This window comes from Oncorhynchus kisutch, linkage group LG10 (assembly GCF_002021735.2).
Source record: "Oncorhynchus kisutch isolate 150728-3 linkage group LG10, Okis_V2, whole genome shotgun sequence".
NCBI lineage: Eukaryota > Metazoa > Chordata > Actinopteri > Salmoniformes > Salmonidae > Oncorhynchus > Oncorhynchus kisutch.
In genome coordinates, this window is record NC_034183.2 from 53,524,609 (window position 1) to 53,552,447 (window position 27,839).

At 42.4% G+C, this 27,839-nt stretch overlaps 3 protein-coding genes across 5 annotated transcripts in view; 1 reads left to right on the forward strand and 2 right to left on the reverse strand.

Annotated features, from left to right (window-relative positions):
• Positions 1–4,572: 4,572 nt before the first annotated feature.
• Positions 4,573–16,047, reverse strand: LOC109893315 (dnaJ homolog subfamily C member 7). Of its 2 annotated transcripts, none has more exons than XM_020486496.2 (15): positions 15,785–16,047; positions 15,209–15,292; positions 10,798–10,886; positions 10,529–10,653; positions 10,186–10,299; positions 9,916–9,990; positions 9,680–9,798; positions 9,407–9,560; positions 9,035–9,199; positions 7,653–7,744; positions 7,452–7,525; positions 7,053–7,199; positions 6,717–6,869; positions 6,176–6,253; positions 4,573–6,060 (listed from the first exon to the last, which is right to left on the reverse strand). In XM_020486496.2, the coding sequence occupies exons 2-15, from the start codon at positions 15,280–15,282 to the stop codon at positions 6,023–6,025; spliced, it is 1,497 nt and encodes a 498-aa protein (XP_020342085.1). In that variant the 5' UTR covers positions 15,283–15,292; positions 15,785–16,047; the 3' UTR covers positions 4,573–6,022. The 2 variants fall into 2 exon arrangements, with proteins under 2 accessions (XP_020342085.1, XP_020342084.1); XM_020486495.2 differs by having other exon boundaries at positions 6,176–6,256; positions 15,785–16,042.
• Positions 16,028–18,677, forward strand: LOC109893316 (NF-kappa-B inhibitor-interacting Ras-like protein 2). Its single transcript, XM_020486497.2, has 4 exons — positions 16,028–16,162; positions 16,371–16,532; positions 16,655–16,896; positions 17,172–18,677. The coding sequence occupies exons 2-4, from the start codon at positions 16,439–16,441 to the stop codon at positions 17,412–17,414; spliced, it is 579 nt and encodes a 192-aa protein (XP_020342086.1). The 5' UTR covers positions 16,028–16,162; positions 16,371–16,438; the 3' UTR covers positions 17,415–18,677.
• A 2,781-nt stretch (positions 18,678–21,458) lies between these two features.
• LOC109893317 (zinc finger protein 385C-like) overlaps positions 21,459–27,839 on the reverse strand; it is a 193,370-nt gene continuing 186,989 nt past the window's right edge. For both annotated transcript variants that reach the window (XM_031834009.1, XM_031834010.1), the window contains one exon: positions 21,459–27,835. In XM_031834009.1, the coding sequence (XP_031689869.1) occupies positions 27,608–27,835 (228 nt within the window). In that variant the 3' untranslated portion in view covers positions 21,459–27,607. The remainder of the gene's footprint in view (positions 27,836–27,839) is intronic.

Below are 27,839 nucleotides of genomic sequence, written 5' to 3' on the forward strand. Positions count from 1 at the left end.
ATTTTTGTTTTAGATTCCGTCTCTCACAGTTGAAGTGTACCTATGATAAAAATTACAGACCTTTACATTCTTTGTAAGTAGGAAAACCTGCAAAATCGGCAGTGTGTCAAATACTTGTTCTCCCCACTGTAGCTGATGTTCTGAAAGAGCTGCAAAATCTGGACCCCTACAAATCAGCTGGGCTAGACAATCTGGACCCTTTTTTCTAAAATTATCCGCTGCAATTGTTGCAACACCTATTACTACTAGCATTTTCAACCTCTTTTTGTATTGTCTGAGATCTCTAAAGATTGGAAAGCTGCCGCAGTCATCCCGCTCTTCAAAGGAGGAGACACTCTAGACCCAAACTGTTACGGACCTATATCTATCCTACCCTGCCTTTCTAAGGTCTTCGAACGCCAAGTTAACAAACAGATCACCAACCATTTTGAATCCCACCGTACCTTCACCGCTATGCAATCTGGTTTCTAAGCTGGTCATGGGTGCACCTCAGCCACGCTCAAGGTCCTAAGCGATATCACAACCGCCACCGATAAAAGACAATACTGTGCAGCCGTCTTCATTGACCTGGCCAAGGCTATCGACTCTGTCAATCACCGCAGACTCAAAAGCCTTGGTTTCTCAAATGACTGCCTCGCCTGGTTCACCAACTACTTCTCAGATAGAGTTCAATGTGTCAAATCGGAAGGCCTGTTGTCCAGACCTCTGGCATTCTCTATGGGGGTGCCACAGGGTTCAATTCTCGGGCCAACTCTTTTCTTGGTATACATCAGTGATGTCGCTCTTGCTGCTGGTGATTATCTGATCCACACTCCATCCACATGCCATACCACACTCCTTCTGTGGCGTCCAACTGCTCTTAAATGCAAGTAAAACTAAATGCGTGCTCTTCAACCGATCGCTGCCCGCACCCGCCCGTCCGTCTAGCATCACTACTCTGGACTAGAGGTCGACCGATTAATCGGAATGGCCGATTAATTAGGACCGATTTCAAGTTTTCATAACACTCTGTATTTTTGGGCGCCGATTTAATTATGATTTTTTTTATACCTTTATTTAACTAGGCAAGTCAGTTAAGAACACATTCTTATTTTCAATGACGGTCTAGGAACGGTGGGTTAACTGCCTTGTTCAGGGGCAGAACGACATATTTTCACCTTGTCAGCTCGGGGGCTCCAATCTTGCAACCTTAAGGTTAACTAGTCCAACGCTATAACCACCTGCCTCTCGTTGCATTCCACAAGGAGACTGCCTGTTACGCGAATGCAGTAGAAGCCAAGGTAAGTTGTTAGCTAGCATTAAACTTATCTTATAAAAAACAATCAATTAATCATAATCACTAGTTATAACTACACATGGTTGATGATATTACTAGTTTATTTAGCGTGTCCTGCGTTGCATATAATCAATGCAACGCTGGGGGATGATTTAACAAAAGTGCATTTGCGAAAAAAGCCCAATCTTTGGACGACTGTACCTAACCATAAACACCAATGCCTTTCTTAAAATAAAGACACATAAGTATATATTTTGCATATTTAGCTAAAATAAATCTAGGTGAGCAGGCAATATTAACCAGGTGAAATTGTGTCACTTGCGTTCATTGCACGCAGAGTCAGGGTATATGCAACAGTTTGGGCAGCCTGGCTCATTGTGAACTAATTTGCCAGAAATGTATGTAATTATGACATAACATTGAAGGTTGTGCAATGTAACAAGAATATTTAGACTTAGGGATGCCACCCGTTAGATAAATACCAAACGGTTCCATATTTCACTGAAATAATAAACGTTTTGTTTTCGAAATGATAGTTTCCGAATTCGACCATATTGACCAAAGGCTCGTATTTCTGTGTGTTATGTTATAATTAAGTCTATAATTTGATAGAGCAGTCTGACTGAGCGGTGGTAGGCAGCTCATTCATTCAAACTGCACTTTAGTGCGTTTTGCCAGCAGCTCTTCGCAAGCACAGCGCTGTTAATGACTTCAAGCCTATCAGCCTAATGGCTGGTGTAACCGATGGGAAATGGCTAGCTAGTTAGCGGGGTGCGCGCTAATAGCGTTTCAAACGTCACTCTCTCTGAGACTTGGAGTAGTTATTCCCCTTGCTCTGCAAGGGCCGCGGCTTTTGTGGAGCGATGGGTAACGCTGCTTCGAGGGTGGCTGTTGTCGATGTGTTCCTGGTTCGAGCTTAGGTAGGGGCAAGGAGAGGGACGGAAGCTATACTGTTACACTGGCAATACTATAGTGCCTATAAGAACATCCAATAGTCAAAGGTATATTAAATACAAATGGTATAGAAAGAAATAGTCCTATAAATACTATATTAACTACAACCTAATACCTCTTACCTTGGAATATTGAAGTCTCATGTTAAAAGGAACCACCAACTTTCATATGTTCTCATGTTCTTAGCAAGGAACTCAAACGTTAGCTTTTTTACATGGCACATATTGCACTTTTACTTCTCCAACACTTTGCTTTTGCATTATTTAAACAAAATTTGAACATGTTTCATTATTTATTTGAGGCTAAATAGATTTTTATTGATATATTATGTTAAGTTAAAATAAGTGTTCATTCAGTATTGTTGTAATTGTCATTATTACAAATAAATAAATAAATAAAATTGTCAGATTCATTAGTATCGGCATTGTTTTGTCCTCAAATAATCAGTATCGGCGTTAAAATCATAATCGGTCAACCTCTACTCTGGACGGTTCTGCCTTAGAACAAATACCTATGTGTCTGGTTAGACTGTAAACTCTCCTTCTAGACTCACATTAAGCATCTCTAATACAAAATTAAATCTAGAATCGGCTTCCTGTTTCGCAACAAAGCATCCTTCATGCTGCCAAACATACCCTCGTAAAACTGACTATCCTACCGATCCTTGACTTCGGCGATGTCATTTACAAAATAGCCTTAAACACTCTCCTCAGCAAATTGGATGCAGTCTATCACAGTGCCATCCGTTTTGTCACCAAAGCCCCATATTCTACCCACCACTGCGACCTGTATGCTCTCATTGGCTGGCCCTTGCTTCATATTCGTCGCCAAACCCACTGGCTCCAGGTCATCTATAATTCTTTGCTAGGTAAAGCCCCGCCTTATCTCAGTTCACTGGTCTCCATAGTAGCACCCACCCGTAGCACAAGCTCCAGCAGGTATATTTCACTGGTCATCGCCCCCCCAAAAAATCACTGAATCTGGAGTCTTATCTCCCTCAGCATCAGCTGTCAGAGCAGCTTACCGATCATTACACCTGTACATAGCCCATCCAACTACCTCATCCCCATATTGTTATTAATTTTTTTGCTCCTTTGTACCCCAGCACATTCATCTTCTGCACATCTATCACTCCAGTGTTTAATTGCTAAATTGTAATTATTTTGCCACTATGGCCTATTTATTGCCTTACCTCCCTAATCTTACTACATTTGCACACATTGTATATAGATTTTTCAATTGTGTTATTGACTGTACGTTTGTTTATCCTATGTGTAACTGTGTTTGTGTCACACTGCTTTGCTTTGTCTTGGCCAGGTCGCAGTTGTAAATGAGAACTTGTTCTCAACTGATCTACCTGGTTAAATAAAGGTGAAATAAAATAAAAAACAAAATAACGTACTGCGTTGAGATTGCCTGCAATGACAAGAAGCTCAGTCCGATGATGCTGTGACACACTGCCCCAGACCATGATGGGCCCTCCACCTCCAAATTGATCCCACTCCAGAGTACAGGCCTCAGTGTAACGCTCATTCCTTCGACGATAAATGCAAATCCGACCATCTCCCCTGGTGAGACAAAATCGCAACCTGGCAGTGAAGAGCACTTTTTGCCTGTCCTGTCTGGTATAGCGACGGTGGGTTTGTGTCCATAGGCGACGGTTGAAGGTGATGTTTGGTGAGAACCTGCCTTACAACAGGCCTACAAGCCCCCAGTCCAGCCTCTCTCAGCCTATTGCGGACAGTCTGAGCACTGATGGAGGGATTGTGCATTCCTGGTGTAACTCGGGCAGTTGTTGCTGCCATCCTGTACCTGTCCCACAGGTGTGATGTTCAGATGTACCGATCCTGTGTAGGTGTTGTTACACGTGGTCTGCCACTCTGAGGACGATCAGCTGTCCGTCCTGTCTCCCTGTAGCTCTGTCTTAGGCGTCTCACAGTACGGACATTACAATTTATTGCCCGGCCACGTGTAGTTCTCATGCCTCCTTGCAGCATCACACAGATGAGCAGGGACCCTGGGAATCTTTCTTTTGGTGTTTTTCAGAGTCAATAGAAAGGCCTCTTTAATGTCCTAAGTTTTCATAACTGTGACCTTAATTGCCTACCGTCTGTAAGCTGTTAGTGTCTTAATGACCGTTCCACAGGTGCATGTTCATTAATTGTTTATGGTTCATTGAACAAGCATAAACTTTTTACACATTCACCACCAGCCATCTCCCCAAAACAATTAGTCTGTCTTGGATCCTAAAATATTTTGTTTTTAGTACTTTCTTTGAGCTTGGGGTACACCCCGAAAAGAAATCAAATAAATACCAAATACAAACATTGACAAACGGCACATTTGAAGGGGGAAACAAGAGGCCTACTTTATTTACATGGCTGTTGGATAAAGACTCCATAGTCAAGACTGTTGAGGGCTTCTTGAGAGCAAGTCCAGGATGGGGATGCATTCCTCTTAAAAGTGCACCAAGAGATCTTAAAATCTAATTTTAAAAAAGAACCTCTACTGAACCTCTGTCATAGCAATTGTATAAGCTCTTTTATAGTAGCTGCATAATTTACACAGGGCAGAGGAACCCGGGCCTGAATAGTTTAATACTGCTAGGGGCATAGCCCATAGGCAACCTACATTATACCAGGGTATACTTTTAAACAGCATGGGCAAAATAAGATGTTAACTCATTTGACAGTTTGCCTAGGCACGTTCTAGATAACCCCAATCATAGACTGTATACATAGTGTGCTGTAAGTGAGATGGTGTTGACGGAGCGGTTGCTCACATTCAGCATACACAGCCAGTTAAATATATAGATGTCTACACAGTATCTTATAAAATGGCAAGTACAACCAAATTCATTTCCTGAGTTTGTGCCAAAAGGATGTTGTTCGTTGGTGCCCCTTTTCAGTCTTTTCCACAATAGAGGAGCATCCTCATCTCCTGGTAGTGGCTCTGAGACAGCCAATTTACAATAAATATACATTAAAAAAAATAAGAAAACAGTCAAACTATCAACACAAATAAACACTTTACATTCCAGTAAAATGTACAATGTAGCAACCGGTGAATGGCAACATCAAACATAAAACCTGTGGTGAGGAAGCTGACCACAACATGGCAACAGGCCTGGCATAGTACACCAGCACAGCCATCTTGACTGTACTTAAGCAGTAGTTTATGGATTTAACTCTATTTACCCCAGGCTGTTATGGAAAATAATTAACTGTTCATATAACATGATGAAATGGAGACCACTTTCATTAAGCAATCATCCACAGCTGCTAAGTCATCTTTTGGTTGTTGGGTATAAAGTAGGCTGCCACACAACATGCAAGTTGTTCAGTTGCCCATGGTATTTTGCACCATTAAATACTGGGCAAGATATGCATGCTTTGAATACTGCTTGGACAGTAGGTCAAGTGTAGGCGGTTTAAGGTTTGTCTCAGATTTCCCCATCTTGAAGTCACATCTTGGCCCGAGCCTTCAGAAGGCCACAGATGTCTGCACAGTCCCGTTTAAAAGTTCCATTATGAGTCATACTTTTTTGGGCCAACATTGTTTTTATACAAATTGAATTTCAATGTTTTTATTGTTTGACCAAATGAAACCAAATATCAAAATAGTATTAGTCTTCAATGGATGCTTGCATCATTCGTTTGTTGCATGATGTGATATGACAGAGTCCAACTGAGGAACAGCCAGACAAATTAAAAATGAGGGTGGAGTTGGGGGGTGAATCCATTTGAATAGAGTCCATGATTGAGCTACTGTATAAGTACTAGGATCCTCCAATTAACCAAACTGGAAGAAGAAATTTCCTGGTCCGGATGCTACAAAACAAAAGTGTAAATTATTCAACAGAATCTGAAATATGCTGAATTGTGAATTTATTTTTTAAATTATATTTTTTTAAACACTGTTTCCTACAGCTGTTTGCATACATACATTGATTAGCTTCGAAACTATAGCCCTGGCCGCCTCCGCCACCAAAGAATGCCTTGAAAATGTTGTTGGCGTCAAAATCTGCTGGGGACAGAAACACATTACGAGGATCAACATCACAGCTGAGGGAAGCAGCCAGTACAATCTCACCACAAATTCATTGTGTAACCGTGTAAAAATTAACGTGGTAAACACCCATTTACAGCTCTGAAATACAAATGGCTGAACCCAGTTGGTGTTTAAATCAAGTCAAGTAACAGTCATTTAGTCCCTGTTAAAGCTGAAATACGTAAAGGGGGGGAGCGGCACTTTTCGCCCCAGCACCTTTATCGTTTTGTTGATGAAACAGAGCAGAGGAGCAGCCAGCATCATAGTAAAAAAAAAAAATGCCAGTAGATATTCTGCTATTCTATTGTGTGTGAAATGATGTCCCGAGGGTATGAGAGACCGTTTGTTATTTTTCGCAAACAGACACGGCAGTTTCACCCCCTACCCCACCAATCCTCCCTTGAAACGGTTTCCCCTGCTGATCTCCAGCCCTCACCTCCCATGTTGCCTGTGTCGTCCTCCATATCGTGACCACTGTCGTAGCGGGATTTCTTCTTAGGGTCAGACAGCACAGTGAACGCCTCGCCCACCTCCTTAAACTTCTTCTCCTCTTCCTTCTGAACCTCAGCACTGGCCGAGCTGTGACGGTCTGAGAGAGAGAGAGACAAACCAGGGCCGTCAGTCAGGGGGAAATGAGAGGAGGTACAGGAGCGGCTAAGTTAAATGTTTTGTTTCCCCTTTACATTGAAATAAGTCTTCTGACACACTGCTTTTTTTTATGTCAGTAAAATAGACTGGATAGTTGAACTGAGAAATGGCCTCTCTTAGCTACCTGGATGGTGCATGAGGGCCCGTTTACGGTAAGCCTTCTTGATCTCGTCCTCTGTGGCATTCTTGTCCACTCCCAGCACCTTGTAGTAATCTTTCCGCTTGCTCTTCTTCAGCTCCAACTGTGCATTCTTCAGGAGATGCTTGTGTTCTAAGGAAAGGAGTTAAGAGTGAGACAAAGATTGTTATTAATACTAAGAGCAGTTAGGGCACCATAACAGCAGGAGGAGCTATACAGTAATTCCACCCCTCAGAGACCGACACCTGAGACATTGCGTCATAACAGGGAGGGTGGGGGTGGGGAACAGGAGTGTGAAGCAACAGAACCCAGACAGAGGTGTAGCGTGGTAGGCTGGGATGGAGAGAGGGGTGGTCGAGTCACACCAATGAGACACAGACATACCTTTTGTTTTCTCTGTCTGGTAGACCTTCTCATAATCCCTCACAGCCTCATCGTACTCCTCCTTGTCCATGTAACTGAACACAGATGTATAGAAACAAGCTTGAAAGATCATAACCATATCCAATGAATATCCATATTCTTGCATGCTCTCGAACCACTACCACGGACATATTGCTAGGAAACTAAGGTTGATTGACGTACCACTGTGCTCTCCGTAAATAGGCCTTGATGTAGGTCTCATCCAGTTTAACTGCCTTTGTGCAGTCTTCAATGGCCTGGTCTATTTTTTTCAGCTTTGAAAGGGGGGGGGGAAACAGAAATAAAAGAGTAAGGGGACTGGGGAATGTGCAAGGAAGCGTGCGACAGAAGAAGAAAAAGAAATGCTGGCCTAGTTCTAGATAGAGAAAATGAAGCAAAGTGAGGAGCACAGCTAAAAATACACACGGTAAGAGGGGCCTCGCTGTATGAGAGGTATGTGAGAGTTTGTGGCACGCATCTGTGCACGGGTGAGTGTGAGCACACGTGTGAGCGAGAGAGTATGCGGGTGCCCATGCAGAAGGCCACCTCCGCAGCCAGTACAGTAGCGCTACATTGGTCCATATGAGTGACTTCCTGGAGGATTTACAATCTAACAGCTACATGCTGCCAGGAGACATTTTTAGCAGAGTTAAACCGGTATAAGGCCCTTTAAAATCTGTTTTGCAGGGAATTGGGATGGAATCACAGGATCCAGACATAAAATAAATTAAACATTAAAAAAATATATTTTACTAAATGTTTTGAACTTATTAGAAACTGCATTCATTTGTCCAAGATTATTACAAGACATGCATCAGTGATTCACATTTTCCTTGAACTTTCTGAAGAGGCGACGGCTCAGGAATGCCCGTGGGTGTGCATGCTTGTCTACCACTCTGTGTAGCCGTTAGTGATGATGCTAATGTCATGACAACCATCTTCTGCGAGATGGAAAGGCTTTCCCAAAAACATACAATGAAATATTAAACACAAAGTAGCCTATGCCTGCCTACCTGGCAGAATGAGATCATGGATTATCAATCCAGTGGCCATTTGTTTTACAAACTCTGAAATGACATGAGCACTGCAGAAACATCAGAACCAAAAAAGGTCCCAAGCTTGTGCACAGTTGAATTAAAAGGGTAAGTACACCTAAAACCCCACATTTCTTACATTTTTCACAGACCTCAAAAGTAGTCTCCTGCTGTGCTTGTGGACAAAAATAAATTAAAATGTGGATGTTATATCAAAAGTGTGATTTGGAGAGCGAAAACCTGAAACAGATTCAGACAACAAAAAATGCACTGATTTTATAGGGACCTACAGGTATGAAATATCAGCTGCCTGGCTGAAAAGGCTAAAAACAACAACTGTGTAATTGAAAACAGCAATACCTCATTTGCAAGCAAACGGAGAGCCTTCCAATGAAGACTAAGATGATAATAATAACAGGCCGAATCAAACTGGGGACCCAAATGGCAGAAACGCCACGGCTGCATAAGACGAGATAACATGGTATGGCAGATGAGGGGTTCTCCTCCTGGTGCTGTGTGTTTCAGGCTCACCTTAGATCCCACTGTGCCCCTGTTACAGAAGAGCTTAGCATTGGTTTTGATGTTGTTGGGGTCTATGGTCAGGGCCTCAGAGTACAGCTCGTAGGCCGCATCATAGTTCCCATCCTTGAAGGCCTTATTCCCATCCTCCTTCTTGGCTTTGAGTGCTTTGGCATTCTGGATGGAAAAGAGAGAGCACTTAGCAACCTCTGCAAACTTAAGGTGTGTCGTCAGCAAGCTAGTAGTGGAGATAGAACTGGCTATAGTGTTCTGCGGCTACCTCTTACAAAAGGTTGTAGGCAATTTGTCCACATTAGCATAATTATTAGGCAGGTTAGTTGAGCCTAATTGCAGGGCTAGAGTCCTGGTGGAAGGTGGACTCACTCTGCAGGCCAGGCGAGCCTTCTCATGGTCAGGGGCCATGCGCAGGGCCTGGACAAAGAACTGGACGGCCTTGTCAATACAGTCCTCATAGTACAGACAGAGACCACGGACGTACAGGGCATCGCCATTAGTAGCGTCCATCCGCAGGATATCACTGAGAGGACGACAAAGAAACAAGTCTTACATGACAAGATACATTTCCAATGGTGTGCATCAGCAAGGGAAATAGCCTTTATGTAATGGTTTTCCAGGCTCCAACAATGTCTTGTTTACCTGGCTACTGACTGGGCCTCTGGGTAACGCCCCAGCATGGCCAGACACTCTGCTTTCAGCACCTTGAACCGATGGCAGGCTGAGGCCGACTCCAAGGCACGGTCCATGCAAAACACAACCTGCACAGTCCAGAGAGAGAAACATTGTCATATCAAATCTAGCACCAATCTGCCCATTCCCCCAAATAAGAATAACAATTTGCTTGATAAAAAGACAACATGCAGCCAACAGCCTACCATCCTGAAGTCATGCTTTTCAAATCCTAGTTCAGCCATCTTTTCATACTCCAGGACAGAATCAGCATTCTTTACCTGAAAATAGATTCAAACATATGCTTTTATGTAAGGAAGCCACTACGCTGCCTGATGCTTAGATTGAGGAAAACAAAACTCATGGAATATCTGTCACAGTTAACAAAGGATTTCAATTATTGTAGAGCAATTAGCTCTTTACAATGCATTGCTGTTAGGACCTAGTCTGCCAAACAGACTGTCTGTCTGACCCACCTCCTGCTGTGCCTGGCTGTTGTCAGGCTCCAGTTCTAGAACCCTGTGGAAACAGCGGCTGGCTGCCATGGCGTTGCCCAGGGACAAGTGGCACTTCCCCTCCCGTAGATGACCCTGTGGGAAAGTTGACTCACAGTTAACAGGCAGAAACACTGCCACAGGCAGGGAGGAGACCAACCCACAAACCATGACTCATCTTTCCATTACCTTACAGTTGTACTCATCCAACTGCCAGACATATTTACGTATTATGAGATGAGACAAACAGGAAGGTCTGACTAACTTGTCTGCCTAGGAGGTAGCTGGGTATTCAAGGCTTGCTACGCCTGGTGGCGGACCCTACCTTCATGAAAGTATCGTCGAGCCGCACTGCCTGCTGGGAGTCCTCCAGCGCCTCTCTGTGCCGGCTCAGCATCATCAGTGTGGCCGCCCGGTTTCCATAGTAACTGGCATTTTTAGGACACATGTCTGTCGAGAACACAGTAAAAAGAAGAAAAGTCACTCACCGTCGTTAACAAGAATAGATTATCCTCTCACCCACAGAAAACAAAGATGTTCCCCCTCTATAAAGAGGATATCCTTTGCAGTTGATATCACTGATGGAATTCTTACCTATGGCCTTGGTGTAGTAGTTGAATGCTTCAGAGTAATCCTTCTTGATGTAGTATGCATTACCTTGCTCCTTGAAGCTCTCCGCTTCCCTGAATGACACAGAAATAAAAAAAGACAGAAAGTGCTTGAGAACGAGGCTATTTATTGACATTACCCAAGAGAGAGTTCTGAGTAAAACTGCATAATGACGGGATGTGCATGACTAATTGACTACTCAAACCGATGTCAAAACTCCATCTTTAACCAGAAATCACATTTTTTTCAAATACTGTTAAACTATTTGGTCAATTTCATCTTGAAGATAACATTATATTTGCTTTGGCTCTAGTGTTCCATTTGTACATGTGCATTTGCGGGACACAACAAAAAAGAAACCAAGCATCACACAGTTCTGCTCCCTAACTTCCCTTTCCCCTCCACGCCTCACTCACTCGATTGCGTTCCGAGCCGCTCACTCTACACGCGCGTTTTGGAATAATTGCATAATTTTCTGATTAAAGCTTTAAAAAAAATAATAGTTATTTGGTCTTAATTTAAGGTTAGGCATACTGTGAACAGTGTGGCCTTTTCCCCTTTACTCTCATTTTTGGTTATTTGAAAATGAAATGAACTCCAAAATATTGCTATTTTTAAAACAATCCATAGAAAGTTGTTTGCAATTTCAGTTTAATCCACCAGAAAAGACAGAACAAATATGGTTAAACTAAAATATACTAATTTATAAAAAATAAACAATGTTTAAAAAAATGTACAATTCTTGTAAATTATATCATAAATAGTAGTGGTGAAGTTGTCACACATGCAGCTAGCAAAAATAATTAAACATCTGCTCTACCCAAAATTACAACCAACTAATTGAGGCCTTACCGCAAAAAACTGAAGAGGCAAGTGGAAGGGGGAAAAAATAAGGTACTTGTCTTTTGGCCCTAGATTGCAAAATAGTTGGGAAAAGATTTGATGTACCGATTCCATGTCACATTGTGTATGAACTGATAGACAAAATGATGTCGAATTCAAAACTTAGAATGTTTTCATTAAAATAAAAATTTCACATCGAAGAGACAGAATCATTCGATAATTTGTATTGGTACTGTCCACATGTAGCTTGTTTTTGGTCGCAGGTGCAGGCATGGCTGAAGAATTGCAACATTTACCCGGAGCTAACTCTGCAAATAGCACTACTGGGTAATTTGAAGTCATGCCTGAAGTCGATCAATCAATCAATAATACTTTTAGGAAAAGGAAAAAAAAAAGTAAAAAAATTACAATCTGTAGAAACTGAGAACAGAAAGGTTTCAGAACTTCTGCGAAACATCACAGTTGATAAATATATGGCAAATAGAAATAAAAATGGATGATGTTAAGAGACAGATGGGAGGGGTTGATTAGAGCTGAAGGGTGGAGCTAAAAAACAAGATAACACTAAAATATAATGTCCGTAAAATGTATATAGGTTCAGAATTATTTTGAAACAGCAGTTATAAATATATGGCAAATTGAAGATCATCCAGTTTTGATTTCTGAGATACATGGGAGCAGCTGAGGGTAGCTGAAGGATGTGATTAAAAATAAACAAAAGATAACTATTGTAAAATACAAAGTGTAAGCTGGAAGTAGAAGCCTAACGCTTCGAACACACCGACAGCGTCATTGCGCAAAATGGTATGCAGCATCATCAGGATATGTGTGCAACAAAAGTTCAACATTCACCTTCTGCTACCATTTCTGTCAAGCCGTCTATGCATACAGTTTGACACATAAATTAAATCCAACATATGCACCACACCGAACACACTGCAACGCTGCTAGGCAAACGCAACGTTTCATTGGAAATTAATGTAATTCTGGTGTACCAAAATGGTAGGGTTAGGAGAAAATAATAAAGTAAAATATAGTTTTAAAAGATAGATATATTTACAAAAAAATATATGAGGGATTGGAAATGATGCAGACAATTACATTGATGGAAGTTACAATCTATATGCCATTTTAAAGCTGAGCGACTCCCCCCAAAAAACTGTGGTTAAGGGTTAGGGTTAAAATCTGATTTTAAGAAGCAGAATTGTTGAAAGTGGCAGGGTTTGACTTTGTGCCTGTGGTAACTAACATTAGTGATGACCCTACTTTGCAATTAGAAGTGGTTAGACTATTACATCACCCGCCCCTAAACATAGACAGGTTCCACACTGAAAATATGCAAAAACATTAATTTGATTAAGAGAAAGAGTTTTTTTTTTTTAATCATAATCATTAAGCCTAGGCCTACTCAGCAAACAGATGCCCTGGCCATAATCCATCCACATGCAGGGTTCAATGTAGAATTGTTCATCCATTTAGAAAATTCCAGGGAACAGGCATAATAAACTAAAAAGTAGACATATTTTGGTTTGTAACCCTGAATTATTGTTTCTCAACTTGCCAAACTGAGCCCCGTTTCAAATTATCACAGAGAATAACGGTTCCACTTTGCATTATTCTGTTCCATTTTATTTTCCATTTAATATTGTACTATAAAAATAGGTGTCTTGACTATGATAAGGGCTCAGGAAATAGTGTATTGTCTTCTAAATGATCAAAACACGGCTATGCCATTGCACAGCCATAGGCTTCTACACGCAAGCGCCACACCGCTGAGGTTACTACCTTTATGAAGATGGAGTTCCACAATATATAACCAGTTGATATTACAGATTCAAGAAATAAATCATAAATGTCACTTTATTTTGACTGAATAATAATCACAACAATATGGGGAAAATTTTGCGGTTAGGATTAGCGTACTCTGAAAAAATATATACCGTGAGTGCTCGCTCAAAAATGGTCAAATGCCCATCCCTAACAGGTCGTACTGTATCATCCACAGATACACATTTACTTGGTCTATTTTGTGTAAAGGGACTTAGAGGAACACCTCGAGGTGCATTTGCGAGTAATCAATGACTTCATCCTAGCCCGTGTCGCAGACTGCAAGGAGGTAGGATATCACATGATACTGCATATTATACGTAACCGCTGACGAGCAAAACAACAGACAAGGGACAATACTAGGATGAAAGGTCTTCTTTAAAATCATAATTCACTCTGGTTGTAGACCAGGGCTAATCTAAGTCTATGATAGACTATCAGATTGCTTCCTGAACACAGCTATTGCTGTTTCCAAACATGTAGGCTGGACGAGTTAACCTTGGTGTGGGGGTGGGAGAGGACGGGGAAGGTGCTGCGCAAAATCATCTAAACATAGAAAGAGCCATACCAGCAGGCAGTGAGGGGTCTCATCCAATGGAAATATAGGACCTGAGAGGTAGTGGCCACGTGGGTATTTTCTGCTCACAAACAGAGCAGCTATCTGAGCTCAGTGGGAAATACAGAGGCAGATCACCAGGAACCACATGGCAAGACAAGCCAGGGAGAGGGCAACTGCCATATAATTTTCTTGGAATCTCGTCATGCTTCAGTTCAAATCAGAATCGGAGCAAGAAAGCAGACAATGAAGCGAAACTGAAAATAAAGGACATTTTCCAAGACAATGCCTTGCCCTTGTAATGTTTCATGTTCTTGAGGAAACAGGACAGTTACCATTATCACCTGATCATAACAAATTGTTGGTTGTTGAACTTGTGGCCCCCACTTTTGCTAAGAGAAAAGTTATGACAATTACTAGGGGTGGGAATATATTAGCTAGGCCCAACGTCATTTATATATGGATCTGGCTAGGCCTAGTTGACAACCTCGGAAAACATTACAGTAAAAATATGGATCACACTTCAGGCATACCAAGAAGACCATGTCAGTCAATAGTATGTTACCTCATGCAAAGCCTAACTTACAGCTGTCTCGTTGAGGTCATCAAGACCTGAGAATGTTCTGGAATGACGTCACTCAGCGAGGACGAGTGGGCAGAGTGGGGCAAGATTTGGGGGACTTTTCTGGCTCGTGCGTGGGTACATGGCAATATGGCAGTACTAACAGTTATCTACGTTAGCTAGCTAATTAACTAGTTAGCGAAATACATTCGGTAAAAATGATAGAACAAAAACATTAACCATAGGCTTTGCGACCGTCATAGCTAGCTACTAACGTTAGCCAACTAGCTAGTACAATAGCAAGCTAACGTTAGCTAGCCATAACACACGTTGATGCAAACTGTCACAAACGGTGACTAACTTTGTTGGTTAGGTAACACTAACACAACATATTAAGTCCACTTTCATCTTTGTTGGTATGGATTTTTGAAAAAGAGAAAAATGGCTAACGTTAGTTAGCTAACCGGTTAGCAAGGCCTACTTCCCGTGTGACACAAAGCAAAAGCAAACCAACACTAGCCAGACCAAGATTATAATAACATGACAATGGCACGAGAACAATCTTAAATCTAATGTGTAACATTTGTTGTACATTTTCCGCAACGTACCTCTCCAATTCTTCGTCGCTTAGTATTTCCATTTCAGGATCCATGGTCACATCGCAGTCATCAACCGTCGCCATTTTGCTGGGACTGAGAAGGAGGGGGGGGGGGTTGATTGACAGCCAGACAAGACGATCGATCATTGAAAGTTAGTCCTGAACAAAACCTTTTTGTTCCGCCAGCATCTACTAAGCTAACATATGGAATTGTTTCAAGATGGTCATACCAAGGATAATTTAGATATTTGATTTGGAATTTTAGGACCAATTTAGGTATCAAAAATATATCTAAAAATGTTTTTTGATAACATTGAATTTGGCCTTTCTGCTATTAGTCAATATAAACACAATGGATTACAGATGTATACATGGAAAAACCTAGGCAAAAATGAAGTTTGTTTTGAAGTGTTTGTCCTTAAGATATAAGAAAGATCAGGCAACTTTTTTAGGCACTATACGACTTCCATACATTCTGCCATAAAATGTTTGAATTAACTGGTACCAGGCTACCTTCAGGCGAGTCTTGTGAGGCTTACGTCCTAAATCAAAACAACCGACACGTATGAGTTCGTGAGAGACTCACCTTCATCATATCAGTGTGTAGCCCAAACTCTTCGGAAGCTACAGACAGAAGTTGGCAGATCGGCTGTACCAGCCCACCAGGAGTTGGCATTGGCAAGAGAGCAGAAACAGACACCCAGCCAGGGTAAAACAATGTATGGTCGGACAGACTATTTTTGTTAGTAAAAATAGAGTAACATTCAACCTATCTCGCTCTATTAAAATAAAACATGTATATGTCGTCCATCCTCTGCGGTTGTGACTCAAACAAGTCTTTCAACCATCGGACGCTAGAGGTCGCAGTTACTTTAAGTAGTGAGGGAGACGTTACGTAAGCATTGTAAACAGGAAGTATTTTTGGATAGTGGCGTTTGGATAGCGGTGTAGTTACATTTTAAAGGTAAAAAGTTTGCAAGGAAATCAAATGTTGAATTGAGTTGTTATCTGGAAGAACATAACAACGGCCATTATCAGTTAAATAGAATCGTTTAGCTAACTAAATAGATGCTAAACGTTAGCATGTAGCTAGCTAGCAAACTTTTGCTACGGTCATGATAATACCATGTTTCGTGTGTGTCTGTCTGCCTGTCTCTTTTTTTCCATGCTAGCTGCAGAGACAAGACTGTCACCTGACTTGTTAGTCAATTACAGAGTTGCCAAGAGACTGATCATCATCATGGGCAAGAGTTGTAAAGTGGTGGTGTGTGGTCTGGCTGCCGTTGGCAAGACTGCTGTCCTGGAGCAACTGCTGTATGCCAATCATATTGCGGGTAAACAATTAATTTGTAGGACCTAGGTAGACCAAGGACAATGTTGATGTTTTGACTACACAGATCATCTGGTCCCTTTGATATCTCAAAGTGCTCCCCCCCCCCCCCCCCCCCCCCTCTAGGCTCAGAGCCCATGGAGACCCTGGAGGATATCTATATTGGCTCCATAGAAACGGACCGTGGCACTCGAGAGCAAGTGCGCTTCTACGACACCCGGGGTCTTCGTGATGGTCTGGAGTTCCCTCGCCACTACTTCTCCTTTGCGGACGGTTTTGTCCTGGTCTACAGCATCGACAGTAAGGAGTCCTTCAAACGCATGGAGGCCCTCAAGAAAGACATTGACCGCTTCCGTGATAAGAAAGAGGTAAGGACTTTCATCCAATTCAATGGTAGTTGTAAAGCACAGTGTCGTGTAGGCTAGTTAAATAACACCGCAGACTTCAGGACAAAAACAGACCCTGCTGATGAACGGCCGTCCTATCAACTCTGACTGCAGACCATCAGTGGAAGGGTTAGGGGAAAATAATAAAGTCAAATAGATTTTTTTTTAAAGATGTTCTTATCTACCCACCACACTTCACTTGCTGATATCCAGGTGATGTGAGGCTGTGCTAAATGGATGAGATGATCTTTCCACAGGTGACCATAGTGGTGCTGGGCAACAAGCTGGACATGCAGGAGCAGAGGAACGTGGACTCTGAGGTGGCCCAGCACTGGGCCAAGACAGAAAAGGTGCGTCTGTGGGAGGTGTCTGTGGCAGACCGGAGGACCCTCATCGAGCCTTTTGTCCACCTGGCCAGCAAGATGACCCAGCCCCAGAGCAAATCATCCTTCCCCCTCAGCCGCAATAAGAACAAGGGGAGTGGCTCTGTCGATAGCTGAGGGAGAAGGGGGTTGGTCGCGGGAGGCAGCGAGGGTTGATGAAGAATGAGAAAGATTTCAGGAGACAGGGAGTGAAAGAGTAGGAGAGGAGAAACACAGTAGGCCGATTATTAGCCTATTACAAATACAGGCAATTTTAGGTCTGAATGAATGCACACCGACTGAATCAGAAACCAATGGTTTCATGGAGATTTTGACTTATATTTAGACTCATATTTGACCATTTAGGCTGATCTTTGATGACAAGTAAATGACATCAAAAGTAACACAAATGGATAATCAAGAGGGTTGTTTGTATCATGGAGGATACATAAGGGATTCTATTACTGTTAGTTCATCAGGAGATTTGTTACACTACTGGCATGCCTTCTACTCAGATGAAATATGGCAACTATTTTAGCATGGATGATCTGCATTTTATTTTACGTTACAGTACATGAAACAAATCCATATTTTGGAGAATTAAAAAAACATTCCTCTATTCTTTTAGAGATGTCAGAAAACATGTTACTTCCTTTTGAGTTCGCTTTGAGTTTTAAAATGACATTATTGTCTAAAGATTTAAATTGTTGTGACAGACTAGCAGTCTTATGTGATGTCCCTTGGTGAGCAGGGTGTTTGATGAGCTTCCTGCCTGCTGGACAGGCCCTGATGTGGCGACTGAGAGAAAGAGGCTTGCCCTGACTGTTATATCTATGGAGCTCTTGACCACAGCCTAATAAGCACGCTGAATTATCTGTACTTTATCAGAAACTCCTTACTCTCCTTGAAAACCATGGGGTGTCCTTGATCTTTGTTACTGAGCTGTTAAACACTATGTTGGTCAGACAAAATGCAAATGTATTTCATTTTCAAATTGTTTGTCTGACCGAAGCCCTTTAATGCCGTATCAGGGTCCATAGTTATTGTGCAACATTTCATGTGTGTGTCGCTGAACAAGAAAGATGCCGTGGCCTAGTTTGGATGTAGTTTTTTGCTTTGTGACTATTCACAGATCTTTATATTTGTATTATGTTTTTGACGTTGTGAATTTGCATCTTTATGTCTGTAAAGTTGAAGTGCATATTATTTTCATTTTTATTGGGGCATTTATACTGATGCAATATAGAGCACAGTATTCATCTTTTAAAATGTTCTGGAGACTGGATAATCTTTTGCATGCTGTGTAAACAAATTAAAAGATTCCCTCTGCATCTAAGTTGAGGCTGTTGTGTATATCTTTTATTTGCATGATTTATGAAGTAATTAAACATAATACAAACATTTGAATGTCTTTATTAAAATATTCCTACATTGCGCTGCCATCGTCACAGATCATCCCTGTGAGCTAGGATAAAGATCTACAGAGATCTCTGAACTTTGCTCAAATCCATCCAAACTCTGCCTCCATGTCAGAAATGTGGAGAAGGAGAGAGACGTCTGAGTAGTGTCACAGAATAACTCATGCATTTTCAAAGGGCAACATTTTAAAGCAGCTTGGATGACCAATGATTCAACTTCTTTTCTCACTGTTGGTAGGTAGCCTATTGGTTTGAGATGTGAGCCAGCAACTGAAGGGTTGCCAATTCAAATCCTGGGTCCAACGGAAAAATCATGCAGGAAGTGAGCTGGCAACTGGAGGGTTTCTGGTATCAAATCCTAGATTCCTTCTGTTGTGCCCATAAACAAAGCCCTTAACCCCCCACAACAACAGCCCCCTGGTTGCTCAGTGTGGCAGCCCCCAACACCTCTCCAACAAACCTGTATGTGTGTCCCTCGGAGAGGTTGGGTTAAAAGTGGAAGTCAAATTTCGGTTGGACCTTGTGTGCAATTGGCCTTTTGTTCTTTAGTGGTAATTGCTGTGAGTACATCTGTACAAATCCATTATAAAGGCTTCATCTCTGCCTTTGATGTAAGATACTTCAGGCGAGATTCTTTGTAGTCTATATTTAACTTTGACAACAGTCAGGTTAGGTAAGATTCCTCTCCCCAGTAATGAATGGCATTGGTTCTGAGGAATAGGTTGCTGAAAGATCTATTCTATACCGTTGGAAGTATACATCTAAATAGTTCAGGCACACAAAAAAACATTTTAAGTGGCCCTTTTTACGTTGAAACAGTTTTGTAGTAGGGATAAGTCCCTGTGGTGATGAGAATTCTGCCCTACATAAACTGAGACAAGGTCAGACATGTTTATGTAGAGCAAATGAAGCTTTCAACAGTTCCACATGGGCCAGCTGACTGGAAAGGTTAATGTAAGCTAATGAGAAAACCTCAAGTGGAACGTCTCTGAATAGATACTATACTCACCTTCAGAGCACAAGCAGGTTGTTTTTAATGACGAGCCAGTGTGCTGATGATGTTTACTAAGAACTTGTGCATTTATTGAGTCACATGTATGGATCATTATAAACTAGCATAGTATTACAACCCACATTTGTCTTCTTACACAGTACATAAGGTACAATAACTTTAACACAAAACAGCCTACAGGACCCTATATAACCCGCCACACTCTCATACATTTTCTTATCTACGTTTAACAGAGGGCAATGAACCATAAAACATCTCACTCTCTATATTGATCTCCTGTTAAAATGTGACATTTACCACACGGCTTGAAATACACACTGTGAATACTGCGGAGGGGGGCGAGAGGAGCAGTAGATTTGTGACTTGTCCCCGTTGTGATTTATGAACACACTTCTTCAACTAGACTACCGCCAAAACCATTTCCCCAAGGATGACACTAAGACAAAAAATACAGAGGTAATGTCCTTTTATTTCTACTCCAATACTGTTTTACTGTCATAGCAAAAAAAAAAAAAACAGATCCTTCCTCAGTGCTGCAACTGAGCATCGAGCTAGTTTCCCCCAGGGACATACAGAGGACCAATGGGATTTCTCCCTCTTTCTTTTTACAGTGGAGATTATTTATCTCAACCCTGGCAGTTGCTATAGTGACCTTCTAATCGCAGCCTTTCCCTCCCGACACTATGTCTTCAAGAGGTAGTGTGAGATTTAAGGGTTTGGATAGAGAGAGGACAGCACACAGGTTGAACAATGGACTCGTGATTTGGCATGATTTTTTGACCCTGGCCTCTGGACCAAACACAACCCAGATTCCAAACAGGTTCCCTGTTATAAGGCCAGATCTTTTTTGATATGAAATCCCTCCAGAAAGCTGCAGCTGCCGTGGCCTGCTGTAGCCTGCTGTGGCCTGCTGTGGCCTGCTGTAGCCTGCTGTAGCCTGCTGCAAAGCTAAAACTGTCACAGAAGAGATGATTTCCTCCTCTTCACAAGAGAGGTATGAATTTATGGCCATGATTTGGTGGCAAGGGAAAGGTCAAATGTTGATGAAATAATGATTTTGATGCTCTGTGACAGATCAACATTAACCGGGCCCCAAAGCAGTTGGTGCAGCTCATTCCACCTGAATACACAGAGGGCGAGTTTACATAATCTGCTGTAGGACAATACCTAATGAATGTAAACACACAACATGTCATTTTGAATCATGTTTAAAATATGAGTTGATCATGCTGCAAAGCAATATGCTGTGGTGTGTGTGTGTGTATATGTGTGTGTGTGTGTGTGTATATATGTGTGTGTGTGTGTGTATATGTGTGTGTGTGTGTGTATATGTGGGTGTGAATATGTGTGTATATGTGTGTGTGTGTGTGTGTGTATATGTGTGTGTGTGTGTATATGTGTGTATATGTGTGTGTGTGTGTATATGTGTGGGTGTGTATGTGTATGTGTGTGTGTGTATATGTGTGTGTGTATATGTGTGTGTGTGTGTGTATATGTGTGTGTGTATATATGTGTGTGTGTATATGTGTGTGTTTATGTGTATGTGTGTGTGTGTATGTGTGTGTGTGTGTATATGTGTGTGTGTGTGTGTTTATGTGTGTGTGTGTATATATGTGTGTGTGTGTGTATATGTGTGTGTGTGTGTGTGTGTATATGTGTGTGTGCGTGTGTATATATATATGTGTGTGTGTGTGTATATATGTGTGTGTGTGTGTGTGTGTGTATATATGTGTGTGTGTATATGTGTGTGTATATGTGTGTGTGTGTATATATGTGTGTGTGTGTGTGTGTGTGTGTGTGTGTGTGTGTGTGTGTGGAGAGGATCTAACACCTTTGACATTAGAAAGCAGGACATGTTGACAAGTCGTCTGGTTCCAGTCAATCGCCGGACACTTAAAGGTCAATAAAATACAAAGTGATGCTGAGGAAGTGAAAGATCTAATCGATTTATTTCACTATCCAACTTCTCCCTCTGTCTATTTCTCTCTCCCCCATTTATTTCTCTGTCATTCATATCCAACCAGGCATTATCTATACAGACGGAACAAAAAACCATTTAAAGCAAAGACTCAATAGCGTGTCAAATGATCTTACTCTCTATTCCACCTTACCATTCCTATTGTACATCATGAAGATCATTGTAATCAAATGTACTGTGAACACAGTGACAAAGGTGCTACAATAAATACTGGTCATGTCCTCTCATAGAATATCCTCTGAATCGTAGTACATGTTTTGTAATGTACCATAGGCTTTAAATGGAACACAAGGGCTGCATTTACACAGGCAGGCCAATTCAGTTCTTCAATCAGATCTTTTTACATCAGATCTTTTTCAGAGCTGATCTGATTGGTCAAAAGACCAATTCGTCAAAACGAATATCAGAATTGGCTGTCTAACCGCAGCCAAGCAGTCACAGGTATTGATATGCACTGTACAACTTGACGTACACACTGAACTGACTCCGTGTCCCTGTGGGGTTGATACAGAGAGGGAGGAACCAGGTACTGACAGACTGACTGCCACAGCAAAAGAAACGGGTGTCACTTCACAGCATTCAGGTAGAGATCAATATATCAGTGTTGTGGATATGTAGGGGTTTGTGGAGAGGTCTTGCAAGGTTCCATGCTTCTTCCGTCATCCCGAGACTGGCTTCAGACATGGATGTGATCACTTGACTTGAACTTCCCTGGTTTTGGCAATGTGAGAGGTGTGTTTCTGCTTACCTAACGTTTCTACACGGGGAGAGCTGGCATAAGGACCTACACTTGTAGTGAGAACAACAATGCTGTCCAACTACATTATGAGAACGGGCTCCACTTCCAATTAACAAGGACATGGGTGGGAAGCTAACAAATGAATAGCTGATTGAACAAAATTCACATCATTATGGTATGCTTGTTACAGTTCATTACAGTCCAGAAGAGTCTCCAGACAGACAATGATGATTGGCGTCATTATGGCAAGAGACTGACTCTGGCTTCTGTTCAGACATCAAGAGCACATGACACAGGACCCGCTCTGTACACGAAGGACAGAGAAAAGCTGTGAAGAACAGAGCTGAGCTGAGCTGTGGTGGTGGTCCAGAATCCAGTACCATTCCATGATATTGTTCAGAACCTAATCTCTCTCCATTGTCTCGAGCCGCTCCAGAGTATGATGTTATGATGTTCTGCCCACTGAAACCATCTGGGTGTGAATACTGTGCAGATAATCCAGAATATCATTCAGACTGTTGATCCTCAGCATGCCACTCCTTTCTCTGTCAATAGCCCTGTTTAAACCTGCTGTTAACATGCAACCTTCGTCCTGATCTTGTCTGTTTACACTTATAAAATCGGATCACAATGCGTCTTTTAATTGTCTACACGGGTCTAAAAATGTGGGCACAATCAGAATGTGAACAAGATCAGGACAAAGGCATCAGGTTGGAACCAGGTATAAACAGAGCTAATCAGGCAGGACTCGGATGGGGGCAGACGCCTTTCTCCATTCACCTTCATGCAATTATCTTTGCAGCGTTGAATGCCTGCTGTGAAAACTAATTTCTAAAATAGGGGGAAATGAAAGCTGTGCTTTGACATCAGTGATATGCAGATCCTATACCAAGGAAACTCAGTTTTGAGAAACGCCAGCTCCTCCCACCTCACTGGCAGTAGCCTCAGTCAACATGGCTGCCTTGCAGTTTCATAGCCTGCCATTACATACAGCATATGTTATTTTACTGAAAGAAATAGGTCACTGGTAGACTGATAGATAATTGACATTTCACCACACTGCAATTGAAGAGAATGTGATCCTAGTGCTTTGTTTTATCCATGGTGTCAGATCCCTTATTATACCCAGGACTGAGCTCTGTATCTGGGCTGGTCTATCCATGGTTCCCTTGGCTGTGCACAGGGACGGAGGAGTGAAAAAGAGAGACAAGGACACACCACAATGTCCTCCTATATGACCGTCATATTCCGTGTGTGGACATCTTACATCGAAACCTCTTCAATCCTGTTCTGTATGGCTATTATTTCACGTCATCCACAAGTACAGTGTATGACCCGTCTCTACGGCGATGACGTTTGAGAGGCTCTGATTGTGTGGATGATTGTATGGTATTAATGTAGCTGAAACTGTAAGCCCTGAGAAAGCCAGAAACTGACCAGCGGTTGACACTCTTGGGATATACTGGATAATTACATCTGAAAGGCATTTTTTGTTCCACATCTATTGTGTGACGTTAATAATTCAATTCCGTAAGAAAAGAAAAAGAAAAATCACTCAACCAACTTTTGATTCAACATTTGTCTCTTTTGTAGGTTAAAAAACAAGCACAGTAAAACCATGTAAATAAACCATACAGGAAAAAACAAGCAAAGTATTTCTCCTTTCCATGTACAGCGTGTGTCTGCTGTAGCCTACATCAACAGTCTACCCTCAGCTAAGATAGCGTTTCATCAAGATAAAGATAACAATAGCAACAAATGTCTATATTACTCTATATTTTCTACATAGATAATTTGCCTTCTCTATATGCATTTATTTATTTAAAATGTCCTTAAATGTCTGAATACCATAGAGTTCCCATGTAAAGACAGACAGACAGACAGACAGACAGACAGACAGACAGACAGACAGACAGACAACAGACAGACAGACGACAGACAGACAGACAGACAGACAGACAGACAGACACAGACAGACAGACAGACAGACAGACAGACAGACAGACAGACAGACAGACAGACAGACAGAGACAGACAGACAGACAGACAGACAGACAGACAGACACGACGACAGACAGACAGACAGACAGACAAGACAGACAGACAGACAGACAGACAGACAGACAGACAGACAGACAGACAGACAGACAGACAGACAGACAGACAGACAGACAGACAGACAGACAGACAGACAGACAGACAGACAGACAGACAGACAGACAGACAGAAGACAGACAGACAGACAGACAGACAGACAGACAGACAGACAGACAGACAGACAGACAGACAGACAGACAGACAGACAGACAGACAGACAGACAGACAGACAGACAGACAGACAGACAGACAGACAGACAGACAGACAGACAGACAGACAGACAGACAGACAGACAGACAGACAGACAGACAGACAGACAGACAGACAGACAGACAGACAGAAGACAGACAGACAGACAGACAGACAGACAGACAGACAGACAGACAGACAGACAGACAGACAGACAGACAGACAGACAGACAGACAGACAGACAGACAGACAGACAGACAGAACAGACAGACAGACAGACAGACAGACAGACAGACAGACAGACAGACAGACAGACAGACAGACAGACAGACAGACAGACAGACAGACAGACAGACAGACAGACAGACAGACAGACAGACAGACAGACAGACAGACAGACAGACAGACAGACAGACAGACGGAACGAACACTGGAGATCAATAGGCTGGCTGGTTCACTGAGTAACTTACTGTGACTGGAGAGAATCACATTGGTATGGCAAAGAGACCTGACGGCTTGGTTTCATATTCCCAAAGACAAAGGCCTCAGAAACATGTACAGAATCAAAGAGATTCGAAAAGATGGAGGAGAGACAGTGCTGGGTTTGATCTAGAAGGGCCATAACATGGTCTTCGCTGCAGGTGGCGCTGCTGCGTCACACACATGGAAATACTATTGCACTGACTGAACTGAAGGGAACAACTGCATAGGATTTTCCCCATTTTGCTGTTGCTAAAGTAGACTGGTTGGGTGTTAGTGTTGGGTTTGGTAATAAACCAGCAAAGAGAGTTGGTGTTGGGATAAATCAGGAGCCCCAAGTATTGGGTCTGGTCTGGTGGGAGCTATTGAGTGTTCGTTTCAAGGTGGGTCTACTTGTTTAGGAGAGAGGGGCATGGGAATGTGATTATGTGTTCTACTGCGCTTGAGACATCAATAACACTGGCTGTTCTGTGAAATCCATATAATAGCTGTGTAATGCTCCTCTGTAAGGTGAAAGCCCAGCAATGTCAACACAGAGAGAGGGCTGAAACATCCATCCCACAGTATGAGAGCTGCTATTTATAGCTTAGCTCAACCCACAGTCACAACATGAACATGAGATTGACCATCAAGGGAAACCGCATCACAATAACCCATCAGTTCAAATGACTCTTAGCACTGGCCACTTGGAATTGGCCTTTCAAATACAGTACGGTAGGCTGTAGAGCATCTCTGTAGAGGTACAGATACATTGTTCAGAATCAGATAAAGCCACCTCCCCAACATCCTATATTCTCCTACTGTATAACCGTTCGAAACATAGACACATTGATTGAACATATAGCTTTAAAAATGTAACTAGATCTGAGATTTAGATTCAGACCTGTCTCATGGATAATGACAACGATACAATTGAATCGTTACAAGTTGATTGTATGTGTGATTGAGAAATGCTCAATCAAACTGGCATGAGTTTATGAAAAATCACACCAGGAATAACAACAAAAAAACTAGAACATATTTTCATTGCTTTCATAAGTAAATCTGTTTAAGGTGCTTTTAATGTGGTTGCCATGGCACTGTGCTTTGTTTCTTTCCCTCCATTCCTGATGATCCAATCAGTGATCTGGGAAATGTGTTCTCACACCCCCATCATCCACACATCTCTCTGCACAGTGGAAACCTTTAATTGAGGATTGTAAACCCATCAAGTAATTTCCACCCCTTAGTGTTTTTTTTTTTTGAGCAAGGGGAAATTGTCATTCACTGCTACCCATCAGCTCCTGCTGAGATAGCTCAAGAGAAAATTAAGGACTATGGCTCAGGGAGTACAATTGGGGGATCAAGCACAATAAAATCACTGGGATACAGGGAACCATGGCAGATTACAATATAAGACAGCCAGGCTTTTAAAAATGATTTTGTGCTGCCCGTTCCGCAACGGGAGAAATAGAGACAGTCAGAACCAATGCACCAGCGCTGCTACGGAGCAAAGATCTTTAATGAGGCAGATCTGCAACTTGAGACAAAATCAAGTTGACAAGCTGACCTTTTCAGGACCTTAATGAGTGCTTAATTCTGAGAATGCAGGGTAAAAAATGAATTATGAAAGGCCATGTTGGGCTGTGACTCAAAGAGAGTGAGAGAAAGAGAAAGAGAGAGAGAGAGAGAGAGAGAGAGAGAAAGGGCTTCAGCATCTATTCTGCACATCAATTTAGAGCTCTGGGTTCCAATGACAAGAGCCCAGTAACAGGGTTTGGGAGATAGGGGCTTGGTGGAAGGGTGTTGGTGGAAAAATATGAGTTCATATAGTTCTGACAGATCCCACTCATAGACTTGGGTCCGTAAGTCTGCAGAGCTGCAGGTCCACATATGGCTGAAGACAGTCACAAGCTCAGAGAGCATTGGGCTCACCTGCTAACATCCCCAATATCGACCCACAACAACAAAAAGCAAGCCAACCAATAATAGAAACAATGTTCTGAGGAGTAGCATGACGTAAAGGGACCTTATTTGTGGCAACCACACTAAACAGATACATCTATTTTTGTTCTCTAATAAATTACACAATAATATTAAGAATCCAAACCAAATCGACCCATGAAATGGCTGTGTAAGAGAGAGGCCTCCTGACTGCACCAGTATGCCCTGGAGATGTGTCCTGTTCCTCAGGCCACCAACCACAGGAGAAGGAGCAGACAGATGGGGCGTGGTGGAGAGGAGGCGGGGTCTTGGGGGTGTGTCCTCCCTGACCGGAGCAGTTGTTAGCCTCGTTCTCTCTGTTCTCTCCATCCTGGCTCCTGTGGTCTGCATAGTTTGTGCGTGGCGTGGCCCTCGTCATGTGAGTCACAGTAATGGAGGCGGGGCAAGAGGGTTAGCAGAGGGGGACAGAGGGACGGGGGGCTGTACTGTGTCATTAATAAGGGGAGAAGATGATGGAGGGGTGCGTGGCCCTCAGGGGCCCCGGGGCGGGCCGGAACAAGGTGGGGCTCAGGAAGGGCGTCTGAAAGAAGGTGGTGCCCGCCGGGTGGCGCAGAGCCAGAGGATTGGTTGCCATGGTGCACAAGGTGGGCTGGGTGAGGGGGCTAGGCAGGAAGCCAGTGGTCAGGCTCTTGGTCAGCTGCTTCTGGAAGGCCAGTTTGGTCTGA